Source organism: Pan paniscus, chromosome 4, assembly GCF_029289425.2.
Source record: "Pan paniscus chromosome 4, NHGRI_mPanPan1-v2.0_pri, whole genome shotgun sequence".
Classification (NCBI taxonomy): Eukaryota; Metazoa; Chordata; class Mammalia; order Primates; family Hominidae; genus Pan; species Pan paniscus.
In genome coordinates this window covers 131,217,024-131,240,890 of record NC_073253.2, presented here as the reverse complement: position 1 = coordinate 131,240,890, position 23,867 = coordinate 131,217,024, and the positions used below count along the sequence as shown (strand labels likewise).

Genomic DNA, 23,867 nt, shown 5'->3' with positions numbered 1-23,867 from the left:
TTTCAGATTATTTTTAAGAATCTCCCTCTTCCATGTTGGCAACTATGAGAGATTTATCTAGTGTTAAATAAACTTGGCTAGTACAGAGTTCGTTTCTCCTTTAATTCAAACATTTGCTTGGATTTGATTAGTGGAACTAACCATTTCAAAATTACAATTTCTAAAATTATTTTCTGAGCCATGCTGTTTTATTATTTTTGCTTAATCTAAAAATAGTGATCCCCATGGCAGATAATGAGCAAAGAAAAATAGAAAAGTACAACTTATACCATTTACTAATGGATCTGAAGCAAAGTATAATGATGGAGGCCAATGCTTATAAAGAAACACATTCAGCTGGGCGCAGTGGCTCACGCCTGTAATCCCTGCACTTTGGGAGGCTGAGGCAGGCAGATCACGAGGTCAAGAGATCAAGACCATCCTGACCAACATGGTGAAACTCCGTCTCTACTAAAAATACAAAAATTAGCTGGGTGTGGTGGTGCGCACCTGTAGTCCCAGCTACTCAGGCGGCTGGGGCAGGAGAATCGCTTGAACCCAGGAGACGGAGGTTGAAGTCAGCTGAGATCACGCCACTGTGCTCCAGCTTGGCAACAGAGTGAGACTCCGATCCAAAAAAAAAAAAAATTGTATTCACTGATACTCTAACGTCACAAAGCAGAATTCTGTGGCCAGGGAAAAAGCCAATTTTACATCTGAATCAGGAAATAAAATTCTGGAAGGACGACCTTCCCATAAATACATAAAGTCCAGGGAAAACTACAGTGAAAACAGAATTGTCAGGATCAACTGTGTGACTGATAAGGCAAATGGAGATAGGAAATGTCTGAGGCCAGGAGCTCTGCTCTCACGTTTCTCCTTTTTAGCACTGGCAGGGCCATGGGCTAATATATGTGCTGGCAAGTCTTCCAATGAGATCCGGACGTGTGACCGCCATGGCTGTGGACAGTACTCTGCTCAAAGGTATGAAGTTGCACAAACAACCACCCAACCCTTTGGTCCCTAACCTCTTTTCTTAGTGTCCTTGCCCAACGTTGGTTGCCTCAAGGGCTCACAGTTCTGACAGCATGAAAAACCAGAGATGTAACCAGTTACATCACTGTCTTTGGAGCAGCTTCCAAGAACTCTGCTTCAAGTATGAGCTATAAATTGGGATCAGAATGTGGAAGAAGGAAAAGATCAGGGAGCAAACACAATGTTTTCCTTCTGAATGTCTTCACACATTCACTTATCTCACCTGTTTTTTCCAAAGGGTTATTAAACACAACTATCCCATTTTATAGAAGAGAAACTTTAACTGAGGTACCAAAGCGTTAAGGGACCTGCCAAGCACAGTTGGAGATGGTGAAGGCTGGACCTGAATTCAGGCTTTTGGTTCCTCTTCCCACCAAACCATGCGGTTACTGGCCCAGGCTCTGGACGTTGAATATTAGAGGCTGACCCTAAGCAGGAGAGAAGGCACCACTATCTCTTCCAGAAAATGAGGGTCACACTTGTGAATTTTCAGTTATACCCAACATCACCTTGGGGTGCCACTTTCTAATGAAATAGCCATGTGTCCAGTCATATCACTGATCTCCATCCTAACTAGAGGGGAACTCTCACATATACAGATACTACTTACAAAGCAACCTCAAATACTGAAACAGGACTAAGAGAAGGGAAATATGGGAAACGTCCCTTCAATTGCCAAAATTCAGACTCAGCTCATACTGCAAAGTTTATGCACTTGATTGATACAGTAAATTCTTGGCTCTTGAGCCTGCTCAGTGTTGCTTTGTACATAATTGCAGCAATCCTGGTGAACCTGATCGTTCAGGTGACAGCCTATTAGAAGGTAGGGGAGGCTGGTGAGAGCAGGCATAGTGACAGCAGCCGGAAGCAAGAGCTGAGGGGTTGCTAAGACGAACTCAAGGCACGTCACAATCTGGAATAGTTTGTTTTGGGCTCCATGCACTTTAATAAACCCAGGAGGTATCACTCATTGTATTAAAATACCATATACAGTAAGTGACGTTTACAATCACTTTTCTAGATCACTGCAAGAAAAATAAGACTAGGGTAACATGTGATACTTTTATGATAGGTTCCCATAAAAAGACAGCTGTTTTCAAAGTGGGCTTGAAGATGTCAAGATCTAGGCATCTAGAAAATGCATTTACATGGACTGCCTCATTCCCCCAACATGCCATAAAATAATAGTAGCTAATATTTGCTTAAGGCTTATTATGTACCAAGTACCATTTTAAATGCTTTCATCTTTATGATATGGTTATTAGCACCTGTGGGGAGGGAGGTTAAAATTGGGCTAAACAGAGTGAGGCATCCTGGGACATCCCAAAATGTTCTGGCAGCTTCAAGCTTTGGTACCTCGTCTGCAAACAGTGGGCCAACACCATGTTCCCAGGCAGTAAAGCTCCCCTAAGGCAGTTCCTCAGTCTGTTCGTTCTTACTTACATCCTAGAAGTCAGAGGCCTCACCAGGGTGTGGACGTCTTGTGCTCTGCTGGATCTACTGTGTACGCACCATTCACTGGAATGATTGTGGGCCAGGAGAAACCTTATCAAAACAAGAATGCTATCAATAATGGTGTTCGAATATCTGGAAGAGGTAAGAGAGGTGGAGTCTATACCTGGGGTGCCTCCTGGAGATGTTGATGCTCATTTATTTAATGCAGGTTCCATACGTAGAGATTTTGTACTTCTTTCAAAATGATAAAACCTGGAACAGAAAGAATATAGAGTGTACCCAAACTAGCTGATGCATTTTTTAAAAAACTTTTATTTTAGGTTCAGGGGTACATGTGCACATTTGTTATATAGGTAAACCACATGTCACAGACATTTGGTGTACAGATTATTTTGTCACCCAGGTAATAAGCATAGTACCCTATAGATATTTTTTTCTGATCCTCCCCCAGCTGAGGCACTTTCAAGGACGTTTCACCATTTTCTCTGAAAACTTCTGCTTCATGCACACACTTCACGAAACCCCACAGCTGATTGGAGGCATTCCTTCCTGTGGCCCATGTGGTTTTGCTTAACAATCTATAAACAAAGCCACTTTCAGCAATGCTAACCATAATGGACAGATACTTGCATTTACTCAAATCCCACAAATCATAAATGCTGGCACTTCTGCAAGAGTTGAATGTGAAATATTTTTGAAAGCTTCTAAGTTTTAGGTAAAGCTAGATCTCCTGGTACTCCAGGTATTGGTTTTGTTTGGTTACTCCATCGAGGTATAAATACACACATAAAAGTGCACAACACATCCATGTATAGCTCCGTGAATTTCAAAAAGTGAATACACCTGTGTAATCAGCACCCAGATCAAGAAAAAGAACATCACCCACATCCCAGACATCCCTTGTGCTACCACTTAGTCATTATTCCCAGCAAGGTAATCACTATCCCAAGTTCTAACACCATGTATTAGTTCTTCCTGTTTCTAAAAACGGTATAAATAGAATTAAACAGCATGCACTCTTTGGGTCTTCTTTCATTCCACATCGTGATTATGCAATTTATGTTTTTGTATCCACGTTCTTTCTGATGCATGATATTCCATTATATGCGTATACTTTCATCTATTTATCTATTCTTCCTCAGATGGACTTTTGGGCAGTTTCCAGTTTTAGATGATTATAAAATTGCTGCTACGAACTTCCTTATACCTTTTAATGAACATATATATGCATTCCTATTGGGAGTGAGTCCAGAGGAGACCCTCCTCACCAAGCCTGTGAGAGGCATCTTTTGAGCGAACCCACATCCTTGAGGAGCTATATAGTGGTTGTCCTCTGTAGGCCAATGTCACAAGGGAAACTTCTGCCATTGAACTGTGTCCTCTGTAGTGGCACTTAACAGTTAATGCCAAGGTCAGTGAGAGCAGAAGCAGTAATCAGATTCGTCTAAATCTCAGAGATTTGTGACACTGGCTAGTAATCATGGTGACTCAGGAACTGAATAGATGAGCAGCCAACTAAAGCCTTATTGGACTTGTATGAATGGAAATGCTCCAGATCTGATGAACAAAATGCTGACTTCAGTCATCACAATAATGGGTCTCAATTCCCAATAAATTCCCAGGCTTGAATTGGTTCACAGTCCCAGAGCCTCTTGAACAAAAGGGAGGCTCAGTCCTTTTGCGTAAGGGTCCTGCTACGCAACCAAAAATTTATACTGTAAACCTTACTTCTAGCTGTCCCCAAAGGGACCTGCAATGGTTTAGCAGGATGACAGCACATTAGGGAAGAAATAATTAGGCTCTTCAGAGATTATTGGACACTTGCTCAAAACTGACACTAATTCCTGGAGATCTAAAAGGCCACTGTGGTTCACCAGTCAGACTAGGGGCTTATAGTCAGGTGGTAAATATAGCTTTTCACTAGGGTCCATCTTACAGTGAGCCCAGTGCGTCCTCCAATCTACCAAGAGGTTATTTCCCCAGTTCCAGAATGCATAATTGGAATTGACTTTCTTCTTCTTTCAGACTGCCTTGGCAATTCTTGGTTATTTGCATTTCCAAATAAATTACAGAATCTGTTTGCTAATTTCCACCAAAAATCCTGCTGGGGCTTTGACTGAATCTGCAGTAAATATACAGATCAAATTGAGAACTAATATTTTTGAAGTAGTGAGTCCTCCAATCAATGAACATGTTATATCCTCCACTTACTTAGGTCTTCCTTCACTGTTATATTAATGGTTGTTGTAGTTTTCAGTGTAGAGGTCTTGCACATCTTTTGTTTAATATTTATTCGTAAAACCTACCTGATGCAGTTTTAGCTCTTCTACAGCAGAACTATCCAATAGAAATACAACAGAAGTCATATATATAATTTTAAATTTTCGGCTGGGCACGGTGGCTCGTGCCTGTAATCCCAGCACTTTGGGAGGCCGACGTGGATGGATCACGAGGTCAGGAGATCGAGACCATCCTGGCTAACACGGTGAAACCCCGTCTCTACTAAAAAATACAAAAAATTAGCCAGATGTGGTGGCGGGCGCCTGTAGTCCCAGCTACTCAGGAGGCTGAGGCAGGAGAATGGCGTGAACCCGGGAGGCGGAGCCTGCAGTGAGCTGAGATCGCGCCACTGCACTCCAGCCTGGGCAACAGAGCAAGACTCCGTCTCAAAAAAAAAAAAAAACTATTATTATTATTATTTTAAATTTTCTAGTAGCCATGCTGAAGTAAAAAAACATGGTATTTTAATATTTTATTTAACTCAATATTTTCAAAGTATTATATCAATATGTAATTAATACAAAAATTATTGAGATATTTTACATTTTTAAATACTAAGTCTTCAAAATCCACTGTGTATTTTACCATTAAAGCACATCTCAATTCAGATTAACTACCTTTCAAGTGCTGCATAACCACATGTGGCTAGTGGCTACCATATTGGACAGCATAATTTTACAGCCTTATTTTTATGCTTACTTGACCAGTTTGCAGTGCCACTAGTGTATCAAAGTCTCCTATTATTGGTGGGTTTCTATCTATGTTTCCTGGCATCTCTTGTAGTGTCTGCTTTATATAGATGACTTGTGTTATTTAGTGCATGGATAGTTGTAACTGTTATATCTTCATTGTGACTTGTGGCATTTACCCTCTTACATTATCTTCGTCTTGTTTCAATGCCTTTTGGCCTGATTTCCACTCTTCTGGTAACAGGACAATAGCCCTTGCTTTCTTATTGCTTGGCAAATCTTTGTCCATGTGCTTGGCAAATCTTTGTCCAGCTCTTCACTTTCAGCCTTTTCAATCGCTGTGTTTTATTCCATACAGCATTCAATTGGGGTTTGCTTTTCAACCCAATGGGACATCTTTTAATAGGCAAGATAAGGCCATTCACATTTATAGACATGACTCCTGTATTTGTACCCAACACCATTTTATTGTATAATTATTATATTGTACTCTATTTCTCTGCTTGGGTCTTTGCCTTTTTAATTCTTTTGATATTTAGCAAAGTTTGTATTTTTGTTCCAGTTATTTCTATTTTTATCTCTAAAGTCTAATCATTCTATCAGAATATGTTTTGGAGTTGACATTGTTCAGGGCTCACCTTTTCTAACTAGCTAGTATTTTCCTGCTATTATTCTTCAATGCCTTTATTAGCGTTTCATTTGAATCTATTCTTCCTTTGGCATCTTGTAATTTAGTCTTCCTTTTTAATATCATTTTGTCATTTTCATCTATTCCTCTCCTGAGTTCATTCAACATTCTTTTTTTTATTTTTTGTCCATTTGTTATTTTTTTAATTTCAGATTCAAGATTACTGAAGCCCAGATAAATAATTATACTTATTTTCTTTTAGGTTTTTGTGTCAAAATGTTCTACATTAAGCCAATTAAGTATGAAGGTCCTATTAAGAAGGGAGAAAAACTTGGAACTCTATTGCCCTTGCAGAAAGTTTATCCTGGCATACAGTCGCATGTGCACATTGAAAACTGTGACTCGAGTGACCCTACTGCATACGTGTAAATGGAAGGCCAATGGTCAGATCTTCAAATTAAAAAGTCATCTTAAAAACCTGGATGCATACCCTGCTCTTCAAGAAATTTGTGTTCACAAAGGAAAAATGCATGAAGGGATGGATACCCCATTTTCCATGATATGATTATTACACATTGCATGCCTGTATCAAAGCATCTCACGTACCTCATAAACATATACACCTATGTACCCACAAAAATTTTTTAATTAAAAAAAGGAAATTTGAGTTTAAATAGAAACATGATAAATGCAAGAAAGAAAACATTTTGATTTTAACTCATTGTCACTCTGATGTTCAAGTGAACTGGTTTCTTCGGGCTCTTTGATCTGTCACCTATGGAATCTGAGTGGTTTTATTTTTTAGATTTCTCAGTCCCGAAGATCTAAGATAAATAAACAAGAGAACTTACGCTGGGCCAGGCTGCATTTTTGACACCTCTAAAACTAGCAACCTTTCTGCTTGAAAATAAGAAAAAGCCTGAAAGTGTTTCTACAGTACAAGAACAGCGAGTGGTTTACAATGCTAGATTTAGTATACATTTAATACATATTCAATGAATAAGTTGAGTTTAGGTAGTAGACTCTCAGCAATATCCTTAGGTTTATCATATTGGTTGGAGAGCGAGCTGCTTTCATGGATAATAAAGGATTTGCTGGTATTTCCATCCACTCACCCACATGATTATGAATGATGGCAGTCCAAGAAAACATATCCCAAGAAAACAGTGAGGCTGCACTACAGGAAGGACTAGAGTGAGAATGAGGCCTACCTTTATCTGAAGTGTCTCATGGAACTGGGCCTGTCAACTTCATCTAGCCATATGCATATTACAGCTACTTATTTCTACACATCATTGTATTATATCTATGTTATTCTGTCTTAGTTATATTGACAACAGGTACTACGAGGAAACAAGACCATACAAATGTCCAAAGGACCAGAAATAATTCTGGCTCCTTAGAGTTTAGCCAGTCGGTAAGAAATGAATACATTGAACTAATCATTCTGGAAAGTTCCTTCATGAATTTCTGCTTAAATTTGTTCGGAATGCAGAAAATGCCAGCAGAATGATTATATTCTTATGTGTAGATTGTTAGAGGAAAACATAATTAACTGAAGTTTATTGTTAGAGAAATGGCTGCATTTGTGTATCAGGGCATATGTATGAGAATGTTCATGATATCACTATTTTTCATAGCAAAACCTTCAGTGACCTAAATGCCCATCAACAGTGAAATCCAATAAATAATATCAAAGTTATAGAATGTAATAGTCAACAGCAGTCACAATAAATGAACTTCAGCTAAACATAATGACCTGAATGAATCATGGCAATATAATTTTAAGTTTAAAAAAGTCCAGAAGATCACATAATGGATGATAATTCTTTTTATAACGTTAAAACAGTTAAAATACAATTTCCTTTTTATATAACAAAATCATATACGAAGGCAAGCAAGAAAATAATGAACTCTAGATAACTCATAACTAGATAGAGAGGACCACACAGAAAGATTTAAGTTACTATCAGTGCTGTAGTTTTGCAGTTGGGAGGTGATTTCATGGGTATTTATTATTATGAATAACATGTCACAGAAGCAACAGGACTTGCAGTGGGTGGCCAGGAAGAAAGAGTTGTCATGATGACTCTCAGGTAATTGAGAATCTATGTCACACATTTAGCACCTTCTTATATCTATTAGGTTGGTGCAAAAGTAATCACGGTTTTTGCTATTACTTTCAATGGCAAACTATATCTAGCACTGTCTGATTTGAATATGCATCTCCTTGGTACCAAATAACTTTAGGTTGTTTCCAGAAATTTGGCTTTCAAAAAATAAATGCTGTACTCCACTGAGGACACACAAAAAGGAAATAGCACATCAGCTCTTAAAGGCAATTTTAAAAGAAACTCTGAAATATTTGCACAATAAAATATATGCTTAGTTTTCCAAATAATCATCCTTCTGATTATTTAGGAGGCAAAACACAGGTGGATATGGATATTGTTTTAAAAACCAGACTCATGACCTGGAATGGAGAAATTCCTCAAGGTAGAGCAGGGACATTGCCTTCCCCTCAGCCTTCTCACATCTGCTCAATGGAAATGCAAACTTTGGACCAAAGGACTTATTTCTCAGGAAGAACTGGAATACAGCGCCCTCTAGTGCAACAACAAATCCGTGTTATTTTCCCCCTTGTCTTTTAGGTTTGGATGTCAAAACGTTTGACTTAAGCATAAAAATGTTACAAAGGTTTGAATGGCAGAGGGGTAACAGTATGGAGAAACTTACTTTTCATTAGTAACCATGATGATAATATACACTTCAAAAATTGTGATATTATTCTGTCAGGTTTGATAGCTACACATTAATAATGTGAATAAAACCAATATTTACTTTGAAAATGTTTTGAATTATCTGCAAGAGATAAATTTAATAGAAGAAAAAGAAGGAGGTAAGTGGCCAATTTAAGAGGCCAGGCTACAAAAGGAAGAATCCTTGCATCCATTTGACATTTATCACACTCAGTGGCATATTACAGTAATCACATACCTGTTGCCTCTGTGACATGTTATTAATAACAATACCCATGAAAAATAGGCTTGCTTCCTGACTCACCTCTCCCATATTTGGTACAATACAAATGAGGCCAGCAAGGATCACAAGGAAGGAAAAACAAAAAATATGAGCATCCTATTTTTGTGTTTCTTCAGCACAACCTACAGTAAGACCTTTCCCCCATTCTCTCCATTTACCAAATTTTTGCCCACAAAATTATCCAAACTTCTCCAGAATCATCTAACAAATGTAAACACTTTTAACATGAAAAAGTTTGCTTACAGAACTAAAATATTCTCCAAAGACTAAAGTTTGAAACCCACTTAATGTCAAATCCTTTATCTAGAATCCACTAGTTTTAAGTAAACAGTACTTTTCATAGACTTCCAAAGTAGAGACATTTTCATTAGACAAAACATTTAAAATACTCTATAAGTTCTTGTCTTATTTTTGGCTGTTGTAGGAATGTTTTACTCTTCCATTTACTTACCCAGTAAGTCAGGCCAATCAAGGTAATTTACATGAGTTCATGAACTTAGATTTACTCTGAGTTTTGCTCTAAGATTCATTATAGTGCTTAGTTCACTAGGTTCAACTACTGGGCCACTAAAAAGCACAATTTAGAGCAGCACCTTCTCATTCTATGTAGAAGAGGCCAATGGTACTCATCATCTCTCCATACTAGTCGACAATGGGGAGAAACTCACCCCCAACCTCCCTTCTCTAGTCCCTCTGTTTTGCTTCATTATCCTCAGTGCAAACTCCACTGGCATTCTATCACCTGACCATTCGGGTATGTATACTCCCAACTCCTCCTAGAATATATCATGGTAGAGTGATCCCAGGTGAGACCAGAGGCTTATCCCTTCAGAATGTCCACCACTGCTCTGATCCCCAACTCCGTCTCTGTTAAGCTATTTCTTTTGTTTGTCCTGTTATCCTAATCAGGTTTTGTTTCATTTTGTTTTGTTTTGTTTTGTTTTGAGATGGAGTCTTGCTCTGTTGCCCAGGCTGGAATGCAGTGGTGTGATCCCGGCTCACTGCAACCTCCGTCTCCTGGGTTCAAGCAATTCTCCTGCCTCAGCCTCCCAAGTAGCTGGAACTACAGGTGACCACCACCAACCCACGCTAATTTTTGTATTTTTAGTAGAACGGGGTTTCACTATATTGGCCAGGCTGGTCTCAAACTCCTGACCTTGTGATCCACCTGCCTCGGCCTCCCAAAGTGCTGGAATTACAGGCGTGAGCCATCACACCCGGCCCCTAATCAGGTTTTAAGTCCTGTATTATATGATGCTTCTGCATCCTCCTGAAATCTTAAAGTATAAATTGTATTATCTGTAATTGTAATACCACCCCAGTCCTCAAGAAATTGGTTTTATTTTTTTTAACCAGTAAAATCAGCTCCACTAGCATTTATGGAGTAATTACTAATGTAGCAATACTGCTCTGAGAGGGAGGAACACATAGGTAGATATAAGAAGCCTTACAGAGCTTACAGTGAGAAATAACATGGCACAGTGGTGAGAATGTACACACAAACATAGTCTCTAAATACAGGGATATAAAAGTGCTATTTTTTAAACTGCCATTTACACATCACAATGTATTCTAATTGCTTAATAGGTAAAAATACTTATAATTTTTTCCTAATATTCCAAACTGGAAAGTGATGAACATATTTAATTCTTTTTATTTTAATTGATTTATTCAAAATTTAAGATACTGTGGGGCAAACTGAGTGGAACAAGCTTGAAAACCAAAGTACTTACGTAAAATTTATTGAGTGCTTACTACGTGCTAACCACTAGCATGGCAGATTCTGGGGATAAAATAGTGAGCAAAAAACAGCAAGGATATTGCACTGATGGAGTTTACAGTGCAATGGAACAAACAGGTAATAATCAGACCAGTAAGTAATGAATTATAACAGGGATAAGTGCCGCACAGTAAAGCCAGGGTGCTGAGTGCCCTGCACAGAGTGCACATCGTGGACCTGACCTAAGAGCAGGGAATGGGCTGCGTGTCCAGGAAGGCTTCCATGATCAAGGACATACAGCTAGAGGAAAGATCTGAGGAGCACAGAGAGTAAGCCAGGCAAAGAGAGGTACGAGTGAATTCCTTGTGACTAGAGGGTGCAGGACAGTTCTAAGGAACTGAGAGGAAATGGGAACCGAAGGGCAAGGGGCAGCTTGATGGGAAATGAGGCAAAAGAAGCAGGGAGGGACCAGACCTTGCAGGACCTTGTGGGTTATTTTAAGGCTAGATCTTCACCCTCAAGACAATAAGCAGCCACTAAGGAGTTCTAACTGTGTTGCTAATTAAATTCTAAGATCACTTATGCAAAGGATCTGGCACAGTTCCAGATCCATAGCAGGAGGCAGCGAATGCTGATTCCCTCCCAAACACATCCTGCAACATTTACTGCTTTATTCAAATAGTCTACCAACTAACAATCAGAATGACTATCTCTTGTCTTTTCACCTCAGTATCATTATGAAATGAATTAGTATTTTTAAATTTTAATCGAATGTCCATTATCTCTCAATATAATAAAGTAGAATCTGAAGTACTTTGGAAATTAGAAGTTTTTTACTGAATCACAAGATGATCTCATAGGGTGCTAAAAATGTTATAGTTAAATAAGCTTTAAAATATTTTATATTTTATAAAATATATTAATACCAAGATAAAATAGAATCAAATAAAACAATGTAATAAAGTAAATGACATAACTTTACAGAATCCAAGTTCAATATTACACACTTACTTAGCAAGCTACAATATGCCTCCAAGGAAAGCTGAGAAATCTACTTAGAAACCATCTGTAGTTTTTGGCATATCGACCATCTAATCCATATATAGGGCTTGTGCCGTATTTACAGCAATTTCTTGCTTTTCAAATTTCTTATTTTTTTCCAAATGTTTCTGCAGCAATCCATTACGACAGTTTGCAAACAATCAAATATTTGACCTAAAATACAGCAGCAACACATTTTAAAATTTACATTTGCTTAGATAGAAAGCAGCTAATCATACTGATTAAAAAAAACAACAACAACAATTTCAGAATCTTTGGCAGCCCATTACCAGAGAGGCATCACATCAGGGAACCATACTCTTCCCAGGTATTTGGAGACTTCAGTGTGAATTTCATCTAGGCTATAATCCTCATCAGGGATCAAAACTTCCTCCATTACAGAGAGCTGTGTTAACCTTCTCCCACACAGTCTTACAAACCTGATGAAGGCACTGCAGCTAACTTCACATTTGCTGAGGCCCAAGGCTGTTAGGTTTGTACAGTGTTCAGCAATACAAATAAGTTCATTATCAAGAGGCTGAAGATCATTAGCACACACCACTAACTCAATCAGTCGAGGACAGTTGAGACCTACCCGTCCTAAAACCACTCTGCTGACTGAACGACCAAAATAAAGGTGAGTAACAGGGGTTTCTTCTTTGAAGAACGTCTCGAATTCCTCTTCATATAGAAAGAAGTGCATAACAACATTAACTCTAGGGGAATGTTTAATAAGTGCATCCCAACTGTGTTTCTTAATAGCATGAAATTTAATCTGTCCAGGATTTTCACTCACAACGTCAATTCGAAGATGTTCAAGGTTAACATGAGTCTCGCTTGACAGTGCAAGGAAAAGTTCATCAGTTAGGATGTAATAATTCAACGCCAGTTCTCTAAGGCCTTGACAATGATCAGCTACACAAAGAATTCCTGTGGGAAGTTGGGGAAAATTCTCAAGAACAAAGAATCATACTGATCCTAATACAATATTTTATAAATTTAAATTTAATATTAATTATTCATTATTTGTGAAAATAGTTATCTAATAACAACTTCTGAGAGCACGGCTGCCAGGAGGTATTATGTATATAATGAAAAGCATATGTATATATGTAAAATTAAAATATCTCAGGAGAAACTTACTATAACTATACCTACCTTGCAGATTAAGAAATCTTTTGAAAAAACTTACTTAAATAATTTATGCTTCATAGGCATATAATTTTCAAAAGGAAATTGCATCTTTATAGTTATTGTAATAAAAATATCATATCATTCTAGCTTTAAAAAATGTAACCCATCATCAGATGAAACATGAGGACAGCTACTCATCTTTAGGAGTCTTAGAGTGTCACTATTATTGGCCACAAGAATCTTCAATGAAGGATCATCCACTGGCGTATCTTCAATTTTGATTGATGATAATGATTTTGAGTTGATAAAAACAACTGTTAAGTGCTGACACAAAATGAGACGTGCATGGCAATAAGAAAAAATTATGAAAACATTATTTTAAAATGTACAGCTTTAAGTAATTCATTAAAACTATATCAATACATGCTAACGATAACATAGTAAGAACCATGAACATATGGCTGTTTCCACAGAATCATTTTCCAGTAGAAGATATTTTTATAATGAAGTATAGTTGTATACTTTTTATAACTGATAAATGAAATAGTGAGAAAAAAAAGCTTCAAAGGTTTCATAAAACATGTCTTCCAATTACTTCAATTAAGGATTTGGTTTTCAATATTAAAAGGACATAATTATTGTATATTTATTTCCTAGAACAGGGGTTGGTAGATTACAGACAACTTGCCAAATCCAGCCCATGGTCTGCTTCTGTATGGCTCACTAAAATGGCTTCTGTATTTTTAAATGGTTGGAAAAATTTTTTAAAGAATAATATTTTATGACATGAAATAAACTTGAATTTCAGTGTCCCTAAATACAGTCTGATGGGAACACAGCCATGCCCTTTATTTAAATATTGTCTGTGTCTGCTTTCAGACTCCAGTGTTAGAGTTGAGTAGTCACAGTGTAACTACTTGGCCCCCAAAGCCTGAAATATTTGCTATCTGAGTATTTTTGACCCCTGCCCTAGAAGAAACAGAATTTTTATCTGATTTATCCACTCCCGTATCTCTAGCACCTAAAATAGTATCTGGCACATAGCACGGCAAATGGATGATAAAAATTTGTTGAATGAATAAATGAGGTTTTAATTCATTTTATAAGATTTCACAATCTTCAGTGACATGCTTTTCCTAGCTAATTATCCAAAGTAAATCCAAGTCGTATATGCTTTGAAGACTGACAGACTAAAGCTTACTTCTAGTTTGATCTGAAAATGAGTAGAATTTCAGAAATTTTCAGATTCAGTATTTTTTGGCAAAGATAGAAAGTCTGGAAACCAAATCTGTACATGATCACTTTTCCCTTTTTAAAATCAATCAATTTGGATTCTACCAAAGGTTCTATTATGCCTAACAGAATGACCAAATTGGTTATAAATGTTCATTAATTTATAAGAAAACATATTGATTTATACTAATTGTAAACTGGTTTGCACATATTTTCAAATGGTAGAAGGCTAAACTTCTTCTGTAAATTTTATGGTGCCAAAATTATTAGGGGAATATAAATACAAGGTTTAGTTTCCCTTTAATCAATTGTCAACTGACTGCTTTAGTCCTGAAGGACGACTTTAAAAAACATTAGAGTACATATTTCATTATAATAGCAATATATTAGTTTAGTACTATTTATGCTTAGCAAAATGCTATACTTTTATTTTTCCTTAGTTAACAGATTAAAAAAACTGAGTCTCAGAGAGATCTGTGGTCTTGCCAGAAGCCACAGAGATTACTTTAAACAGTAGAGGCAGAGCTTGAAATGAAGCTTGCTAATTAATTCCTGGTATCTAGCTCTGGTGACTGCATCAGCTAACCTAGAAGCTGGCCCTGGAAGCTGATGTGCAACATTAGAGACAGCTTTTAGAATATAAGAAGAATTTCAGGGTAATCGGATTCTGTAGTTCATAAACAAGGAAATAACTATCTAGAAGTGGTAAATTTCATCAGATTACTTACATTACTCTAATCCCTAAATGACCCATTTTTTTTTTCAGCACATCCCTTTAGAAGATAAAACAGGCCAGCAGAAATACTTGCTAGAAGAGTGCCATGACCCAGTTTATAAGAGAGAGGCTGCTATTCCTCTATCCTCCTCCATAGGAAAATTTCCATTAGCCAGCTTTACCAACTACCATAATTTAATGCCTATCATATATCAGGTACTATTCTGACTCTGGGTTTATAATGGTAAACAAAATAGAATCTCTGCCTTCAATGAGTTTATGTTTGGTATAAGGAGAAGAGAATAAACACATTAAATAAATAAGGTGGTTTCAAGTACTGATGAATGACATGAAGAAGATAAAAATAATGTAATGGTAGAGTACACTATTACCGGAGCAGGAGGTGCCATTTTCACAATGGTTAAGGAGGGGCTCTCCAAGGAGATGGCATTCAGGTTGAAACCTGAATGAGGAGAATACGGTATTAGTTTCTATGGCAGAGCGTGGCTGGCTGCTTGCTGGCAACCATTTTTCCTTTGTTTGTTAATCCAGTCCCAATTTTTAGCTGGGCTCACTGCCACCCAGCTCAAAGATTCCCCAGACTCCCTGGAATCTGGTGTGGCCAGACTTAGAGGTAAACAGAAACACTGTGTGGTACTTACGGGTAGTCTCCTTGATAAGGAAAAGGCACACCCTTCTTCCCCCATTTCTAACATCCTAGCCCCCAGAGCAAGGATGTGATGGTCAGAGCTCAGATGGTCATCTTGAAGAAACACCCTGGAGAGAGTGGAGTGGCTGGAAGAAACCTAGGTTCCTACCACCTTCATACCAGCTATGGACTGTCTCACCTATCAATTTCTTTAATGTGAGAGAAATATACTTTGATCATGTTTTTAAGCCACTTTTGTTTTGGAGTTTCTACTGCATGAATGTAAACATCATGCTAACAAGCGTAGTTCATTTAGTTAAATATTATATTGTTCCACCTCCAAAAGACAGGCCACAGAATCACAGGAAAAACACCCACTATTGCCTCTACATGCTCTATGTTCAAAGTAACTACATAAATTGTTATTTAAGTAGAATAAGCACAATATCCAAATTTTATATTAATGACACTGTGGTAACCATGACTACAGTTACAAAATATATCTAAAGAATGAAAACATGCATAAACTATTTTTGCAAAAATAAGTGCTAGTCAACAGAAAACAGCTTTAAATAATACTTTGAATACAAATAGGAGATGGTCTGTCTTTAGGAAAAAAATGGCTTTTGCCTAGTTTGGCAGTCTTTAGGGATTTTAGTATAGCTCACCAAAAACGCATAATATCCTTACCTCCGACACATTCATGAAACTTGGCTTGGCTGTTGAAATCAAGCCCAAGGTCTGGATGGAACAATTTACCAGCTGAGAGAGTATATCACAGGCAGCTTCTGCTGACTCAGCGCTACTGTCAACCTAGACAGACAATTTTTAATCTCGAATAATTTCCTGAAGATAATTTATCAGAAATACTGGCAATGTAATGATTTAGTAGAATTCAGTTGCGAAATTTTATTCATTCCTTTGAGCTATCATATAAATGAGTATTTTTTCTTCATACAAAATGTCTGAGATGATAAAACGAAAAACAGAGATGATGACAAATTAGCTTCCCAAGCAGTTCATATTTTCAAATCTTTTACAATTACCTGAATTTTAATAACAGCATACAAATGACAGAAACTGCATTTTAAGTTTTTCAATTACGGTTCAAGTTCTACACTTCAATCGATGCAAATAACTGCAGAAAAACAGGAAACCGCTTTGGATAAAATGATTTGCAAAATTCACTGACTGCCTCAAAATAAGGCTCTAGATATACAAAAGCATTGTTAACGAAATGTAAGTCATGGTTTCCATTTAATGCTTATTTTTCTTACCTTAAAGCTGACATACTGAAGATGAGCAGAATGCTTTTTAATGATCTGCTGAATGAGATCAGGATGAGTGGACTTAAAAGATGAAGTAGCTGACTGGTTCAGTTCAAATTCAAACTTTCTCCAAAGGTCAGGAATATGGAAAACTTCATTCCACCTCCTACATACAGAAGATGCACAGGCCCGATCTAGTAAAGGAAGATACTGAAAAATTTGTAATACTACATGGTGAGGCAAACTCCCCCAGTCTAGAAGAACCGTGTGCGTATGAGTCTGGTTGAGAGAAGAGTAGAATCCAACTTTTGGCTGTTTCGCTGCTCCTGACAACTGGACAATTTTATTCCCAACAGATAAACTGTTCCTCTTCATTCTGTAAACATTAGAAAATGTTCAGTTTCTGATAGTTTTTTCACATTTCCACCAAATATTGGCACTCTAACTGTACAGAATAACATTAGAAAATGAAAAATTGTTTAATTAATACAATTTTAGTAGGTATCTTCCACTTTCATGCATGGATAGGTGCTACCTCATGCTGGGGATACAGAGATAAATAAGTACAAACCTGTTCTCAAAGAGCTATGGTCAAATGGTGAAATACAGTGATAAATGCTATGACCAAAGTTGGGACAAGTTTCAACAGAAGGAAAAGAGGATGCATGTGATTGAGTTTGTGTGTGGAAGAGGTGGCTTGGGAGGCTTCCAGGAGGAAATGTCCAAGGAAGCAGTGTATGTCCCAAGTTTTTTTTTTTTCCTAGTCAATTATTGTATTTTATCTCTTTCAAAGAAGGAAGTATCACATTGCAATTGTCCTTAAAAAAAAAAAAGACATGGGAGGTCTGGGAGATAGTAAAACACAATTAAAAGCATAGGTCTAGATAAGTCCCTACTCTGCTACTTACTAACCATATGATCGTGTCAGAACAAATTACTCTAAGCCTCAGTTTCCTCATCTCCAACAAGAAAAGTACCTATATGATCATTGTGAGCATTAAAGTGCCAGCAGATAGTTTAGTTGCAGTCTGTGTTGCTATATTAAATTGTCCAGTGCAGTTTTCTGAACTGTTTTCATTACTTAAGTCAAAGCACAATTCTAACAAAAACTCAAATGATCTGCAACAATTTTCAGATGACAGCCAGGACACAGGAGCTCAGAGAAGTTAGATATGGCAGGGACAAAGTCTTAGTTCAAGCAACACACCTGATCCTCTCCAGTAAAGCAGCCAGGGAATGAGCATTCTTACCCTCCAAACAGAAATGATGAATCTCTAGGTATTAGCCAGCTTGGGACGCAACTAAGTTCCAGCAAATTTGAAGTCCAGATACGTCCAAGTATATATGGTCATCTTGTACGTATATTTTATGTAAGAATACAAAGTATTTTAAGTATACAATTATTTGAAAGGCAAAATAATGGTAAGAGTGGTTCTGAACTTTATTGAACTTTGGTTAACTATATAACCCTCCTTTAACCCCTGCAATGTTAGGAATGTACACATGAAAGATTCAGTGTCATAATTGAAACATACCTTGAAATCTAATAAAATACTTATGTGATAGGTAAATATCTCTGTCTTGTGATTCACTCTGTCTGATGTGACACATTTCTTAAGCACAACATAGAGTTGGATCCCAGAAGCAGGAATGACCTATAAAGTCATTGAACAAAATGAAAAGTCATCTTTAGGGTTTGGAAAATTAAAATGAAAAGCAAAAATAGTTACAAAGCTGCATCTCAAGCATCAGGCAAAAGAGCTACTACACGCATTTCAGTCTGACTAAACCAGTTATATGCATGACTTAGGCCCTGTCCAGCAGTACTACGTAGACTATGTGAAACTGCTGACTACCAAGAATTCAAAGCATATGCTATTTTAAAAGGCCGGATCTACTACTCTTCAATGCTAACTCCTTAATGCTGTAAGGTACAAGAACAGATGCTGGATTCTAAACTCTGATGTGGAGCACAGTCATTGACATTTTGCTTGCAACCGTTTCATTTGGAAATCAACAAAATGGATAAATTTTCATTAAGTTTTTATAAAGAAGTTACCCTTAATAGAATCCTTTACTTGAAAACCAGTGATGCTGACATAAAACAAAGACATCACTCAAATACCAGGTTAGAAAACTACCTTGCAGTTCTTAACAGAGGGACTGTGCTATATATTAAATCTCATTGTATGTGGCATGGATTGTTAAAATTATTTAATGATATCATTAAATTGCCAATTCGCTGATAGTAGAATTGCAATAAGTAATTTAAGGTATTATATTAATACCAGTAACTTGTTAAAAATAATATTTTAATTTTTTTTAAGTTGTGTAATCTTCCGAGCATAAAGATTATGCTCATCCACAAATCAAACACTTCATATGATTTTATAGCTATGTACATTGTAAAATATATTTTAGACAAATTGATCTTTATTAGCTTGAAAACGTTAATCTAAACATTCTAGCTTAAAGATATGTGACCATTTAAAAAGTCGATCATTTCTTTTTCAAGCTTTTCTTACCTAAGGAAGGCTTCCAGATTAGAGTTCACTCTGAACCATGAAATGAAGCAATGGTTGCCGTAGGGTACTCACCAACATCCATTTGATTTCACTTCCTATCTTGGTAAAATACCACAAAAACACATTCATCAGAATACATAAATAAACATCCAATAATTTCTATGCTTAGGCTCTTTATATATCACTCTATATATTGAAGGATTTTGTTAGAAATTATTGATTCTAAAACTATTTTTTGTTGTTGTTCATTGATGAAACCTCGTCTCTACTAAAAATACAAAAATTAGCCAGGCATAGTGGCGGGCGCCTGTAGTTCCAGCTACTTGGGAGGCTGAGGCAGGAGAATGGAGTGAACCCGGGAGGCGGAGCTTGCAGTGAGCAGAGATTGTACCACTGCACGCCAGCCTGGGTGACAGAGCGAGACTCCGTATCAAAAAAAAAAAAAAAAAAAAAAAAAACCACACAAAAAAACACTAGCCCCGCCGGGCGCGGTGGCTCACATCTGTAATCCCAACACTTTGCAAGGCCGAGGTAGGTGCACCATTTGAGGTCAGGAGTTCAAGACCAGCCTGGCCAACATGGTGAAACCCCATCTCTAAAATTAAAAAAACTTTTTAAAATTTTTTAAAATAAAAAAAATACAAAAATTAGCTGAGTGGTAGTGGCGCATGCCTGTAATCCCAGCTACTTGGGAGGCTGAGGCAGGAAGGCAGCGGTTGCGGTGAGCTGAGATCACACCACTGCACTCCAGTCTGGGCAACAGAGTGAGACCCTGTCTCAAAAACAAAAACAAAACAAAATAAAACAAAACAAAAACAAAACAAATTCCAAAAAATTAGCATGCTTAGTGGAAATCTTATGATTCCCAGGAATTATTCTTGAGGCTGTACCAAGGCTATGGATCAAAGAGTGAATGGACTCTGAGAATCCGTATTTTAATTAATGTCTATAGAGAGATACTACAAAAAATGTGAGGGAATTCATGACTACAATTATCTGTTTACAGGCTGTGTAAATCTTCCAGTTCCAGATTTTAGTAGCACATAATACCACCACAGTTATAGTAAAGAGGCAGACATGAGTGATTTTTATTATCATTCCCATATGAATATAGTTGGACTAGTCTGCTGTTAATAGAATATATGCTTCATATTTAAAAATCATTTCATATATATTGATAGAGATGGCATTGATTCAGTCATACTCTTTGAGGTTTGCCAAATTTCAGGAAAATGACTTGTCAGAGTTAGCAGGAAAGTCTATGGAAACTGAAGAAAATAGTAATATAGGTCTACAGCAGGATAAAACTCACACCCTTGGCATCGTGAATAAATGTCGTAAGGTAAACATAAATAAATACATTCTACTACTTTTGTAAACCAAACTCAACTACACAGAGGAGTTAAACAAGGCAACCTATTAATTTATTAAACAGTTCCCTTAAAACTCTACTGTCTACCACCTGTTAATTTTCCATTTCTCTCTGAATCCAACTCCTAAAGCAGAACTGGGGAGGACAGGCTAGGGGAATGTATTTGAGCTCACGATCTACCATTTGATTTCCTCACTGCCACCTGCTGTTACACTGTTTTCCAGATAATGTCACGGTTGGCTGTCCTTCCTTTATTCCAGATGTAGAGGGAAAGGAACTCCAGGGCACACTTTCAGTGAAACACCAAAAATAAAAGACAAGTCGAGTTACTAGTTAACTCAAATCAGATGACACACAATTTTATTTACTGCAGAAACTTTTCTCCTGAGTTACACTTATGGCTAATTTCTGTGCCAATAGGCCATTCTTCATGTGAGAATACTGACATAATACTGACATATCAATAGGGAGTTGCTACCCAAGACCAGTAAGAAGATGGTGCACCACTACCTATCTCAGATCAGTTCACTGAAGTCTTCTGAATCAGATGAATTACTTCCCTGGTTGCTGAAGGAACATGATGGCTGTCTCATAGTCACGAGAATTTTGAGGACAGGTAGGGAACAAAACCAGAATACAGGACTCCATCAAGTGATAAGCCAGTCTTCCAAAAAGGGAGAAAAGAGCAAGCTGGACACGGATCTTCAGCACAATTCCAGAGTATGAAACAAGTTTATTAGCACTGAGGAGCTCCACTAACCACCTTAACTCAAATGCCTTTTTTGATGTGTTTTCTAATTTGGTAGATCAGGTGACTACGTGAATGGGATCCTCTAGAAGTATCTAAGAGATTGCCACAGTATTCTTGAGGGCAAGATTATCAAAGAAGATGAGATGAAGACTGACTGAACATCCACAGCCAACTCACTAAAGGCCATGGAAGCAGCTCTCTTCTGCACCATCACTAGGTTCTTCCAGATCGGTGAAATGAATACCCAGAAGTTACTTTCAACAGTTTCAAGTTTTCAATGATCACAACAATAGAAATAATAGGTGAATACCACAGATAACAGAACATAGATGCAAAATTATGCGAAAAGGGTGGACAAATTTGTTGGGAGCAGCAAAAGTAAAGGGAAATAACTATTAAATGTCCTTTATTTAATCTCCTTCCTAAAGTTTCATGATAAACAATCAGATTGTTGCCCCAGGCAGATGGTCCGTGTTAAGGAGCCTGGAATCCTAGTCACCAGTGCAAGGGCAGGGGAAGCATGGCCTGGACAGGAGGGCTGAAGTCTCGCGCTCCAAAACACATAAAAACACACAGTTTTCCAACAAAAGAATGGGGCAACACCTCTTTCTACTAAATATAATCCAAGCAAAGGACAAAACATAATTTGTTGGAGACGTTGTCAAACAGATTTATGTACTTTGCAGCCCATAAGACTCTAAGTTCCCTTCTAAGTCTAAAAGTTACAATTCTTTTTAAAATATCAAATCAAATAAAAATATCACCGAGATATTAAGGAGACAAAACATGAAAAATATTTATGTCAAATATTTCCTAAAGCAGTGGTTGCCATCTTTGCAGTGTTCTGGCATTTTGTCACTGGTTTAGCAATTTTCTACACTCAAGTCTCTCTGTGGTACTAGGACATATCTACTTAAAAAGAAAATTTTTACTTCCTAATAAACATAATATGTATGCTTATTTTTAAATAAATCATATGAAAACTGAAGTTTTCCAAATATATGTAGATTGAAAACACCTTTGGAGACGCAAGGGACAAAGCTGAACTGGGCAGTTTGTGAAAATCCCTGAATGGCGGGCGCCTAGGGCATCTGTTTCTCTCTCCACATCGACCCCAAAGTCGCGTCTCTCCGACTCTGGAAGCGAAAAGCGAGCGGACAGCAAGCCAGGCCCTCCGCGGGGAGGCCTTCCGAGCCAGGGAGAGCCCGCCTCGGGATGGGCATTCTAAGGGGGCTAACAACGAACACAGGTGTTTCCAGAAATCATTTCTGCAAGATTTTTCTGGGAGAAAATAATCATCATTTCTTATTCAATTTATCTTGGAAGCGTCTTAAAAGGCACACTCGCCAAAGACAAAGACGGTACACCTTAAAGCGCACAGGTGAGCGCTTTCAGCTCGCGGGAAGGCTACTTTTTGACATTTGTGGCAACTATAAACTCCTGTGAACTTAACTGCAAGCAGTCATGCAAAAAGCAACCTCGGGTAGCAGTGATCACTGGACGAACGCCGCCCTTTCTAGGCTCACTCCACCGAAGAGCCAGACGCGCGGCTCATGGGGTGGCCGGGTGGGCGCCCGGCACTGCAGAAACCCAGCCCAGCGAGAAAGCGGACGCCCGGGGGCTGCGAGTCCGCACTGGCGGCCCGAGCTAGGCCCCGCTCATCCCGGCTTCGGGGGCGGCCGGGGCCCGGGCCGCGGGAGGGGTCGCTCCAGGGGGCGCTCAGCCGCCCGAGACCGCCCCGACTTGGCCTAGGGCGCGAGCGCACGCCTTCCGGGCCCAAAGAGCGAGCCCATTCCGCCCCACGTCGCCACCGCCGGCGGTGCCCCCGCGACACCCAAAAAATGTGCTACCTTTAAAGGGTTTCCGCGCGTGCTCAGCGTTCGCGGGCCGGGCCAAGGCGCTGGAGTCCGGCCGTCCGGTCGGCGCAGGAACACGCCCGAGCGAGGCCGGCTCCGCGCACTGGAGGCACAGGAGCGCCTAGGCACCGGGGTCCGCGCAGACCGCAGCCGCCCAAGGCCCCGCCCCGCCTGGCCCCGCCTCGCGCCCTCTCCTCAAATGCCGCCTCCCCGCGCAGGCCGCGGCGATGGCGCCCACCTGGCGCGGCACCGAGTCACGCACGGCGATATGAGACCCCAGCCGCTCCTTCCGCAGGGGCGGCGGTTCCGGGAGCGCCCCTTAGGCGGCATGTGGGAGGCTTCCTGCCTGCTGGTCTTCAGCTAATTCCCCGTGGCCACCTGCCTGTGACTCCACACAGGCATGAGCCAACGCTTGTGGTTTCTGGGACTTACTCCCGATGAAGGACACCCCTTTATCAATGCACAAATGCAATGGGGTTTCGTTCTTGTTGCCCA

General features: G+C 38.7%; 2 protein-coding genes across 2 annotated transcripts; one reads left to right on the top strand and one right to left on the bottom strand.

Moving 5' to 3' along the window:
• Nucleotides 1-643: 643 nt before the first annotated feature.
• On the top strand, nucleotides 644-6,495 carry LECT2 (leukocyte cell derived chemotaxin 2; the record flags this gene model as incomplete). Its single annotated transcript, XM_003829253.4, has 3 exons — nucleotides 644-963; nucleotides 2,465-2,610; nucleotides 6,329-6,495. Coding segments are annotated over 3 exons (633 nt in total), but the record flags the coding sequence as incomplete, so codon positions are not given.
• Nucleotides 2,738-23,504, bottom strand: LOC100972235 (putative F-box/LRR-repeat protein 21). The gene is made up of 7 exons (XM_034960549.2): nucleotides 23,367-23,504; nucleotides 19,394-19,492; nucleotides 18,404-18,523; nucleotides 16,878-17,244; nucleotides 16,276-16,413; nucleotides 13,172-13,327; nucleotides 2,738-12,800 (listed from the first exon to the last, which is right to left on the bottom strand). Exons 4-7 carry the CDS (start codon nucleotides 17,241-17,243, stop codon nucleotides 12,156-12,158), a joined length of 1,305 nt encoding a protein of 434 aa, XP_034816440.1. The 5' UTR covers nucleotide 17,244; nucleotides 18,404-18,523; nucleotides 19,394-19,492; nucleotides 23,367-23,504; the 3' UTR covers nucleotides 2,738-12,155.
• Between the last annotated feature and the right edge of the window lie 363 nt (nucleotides 23,505-23,867).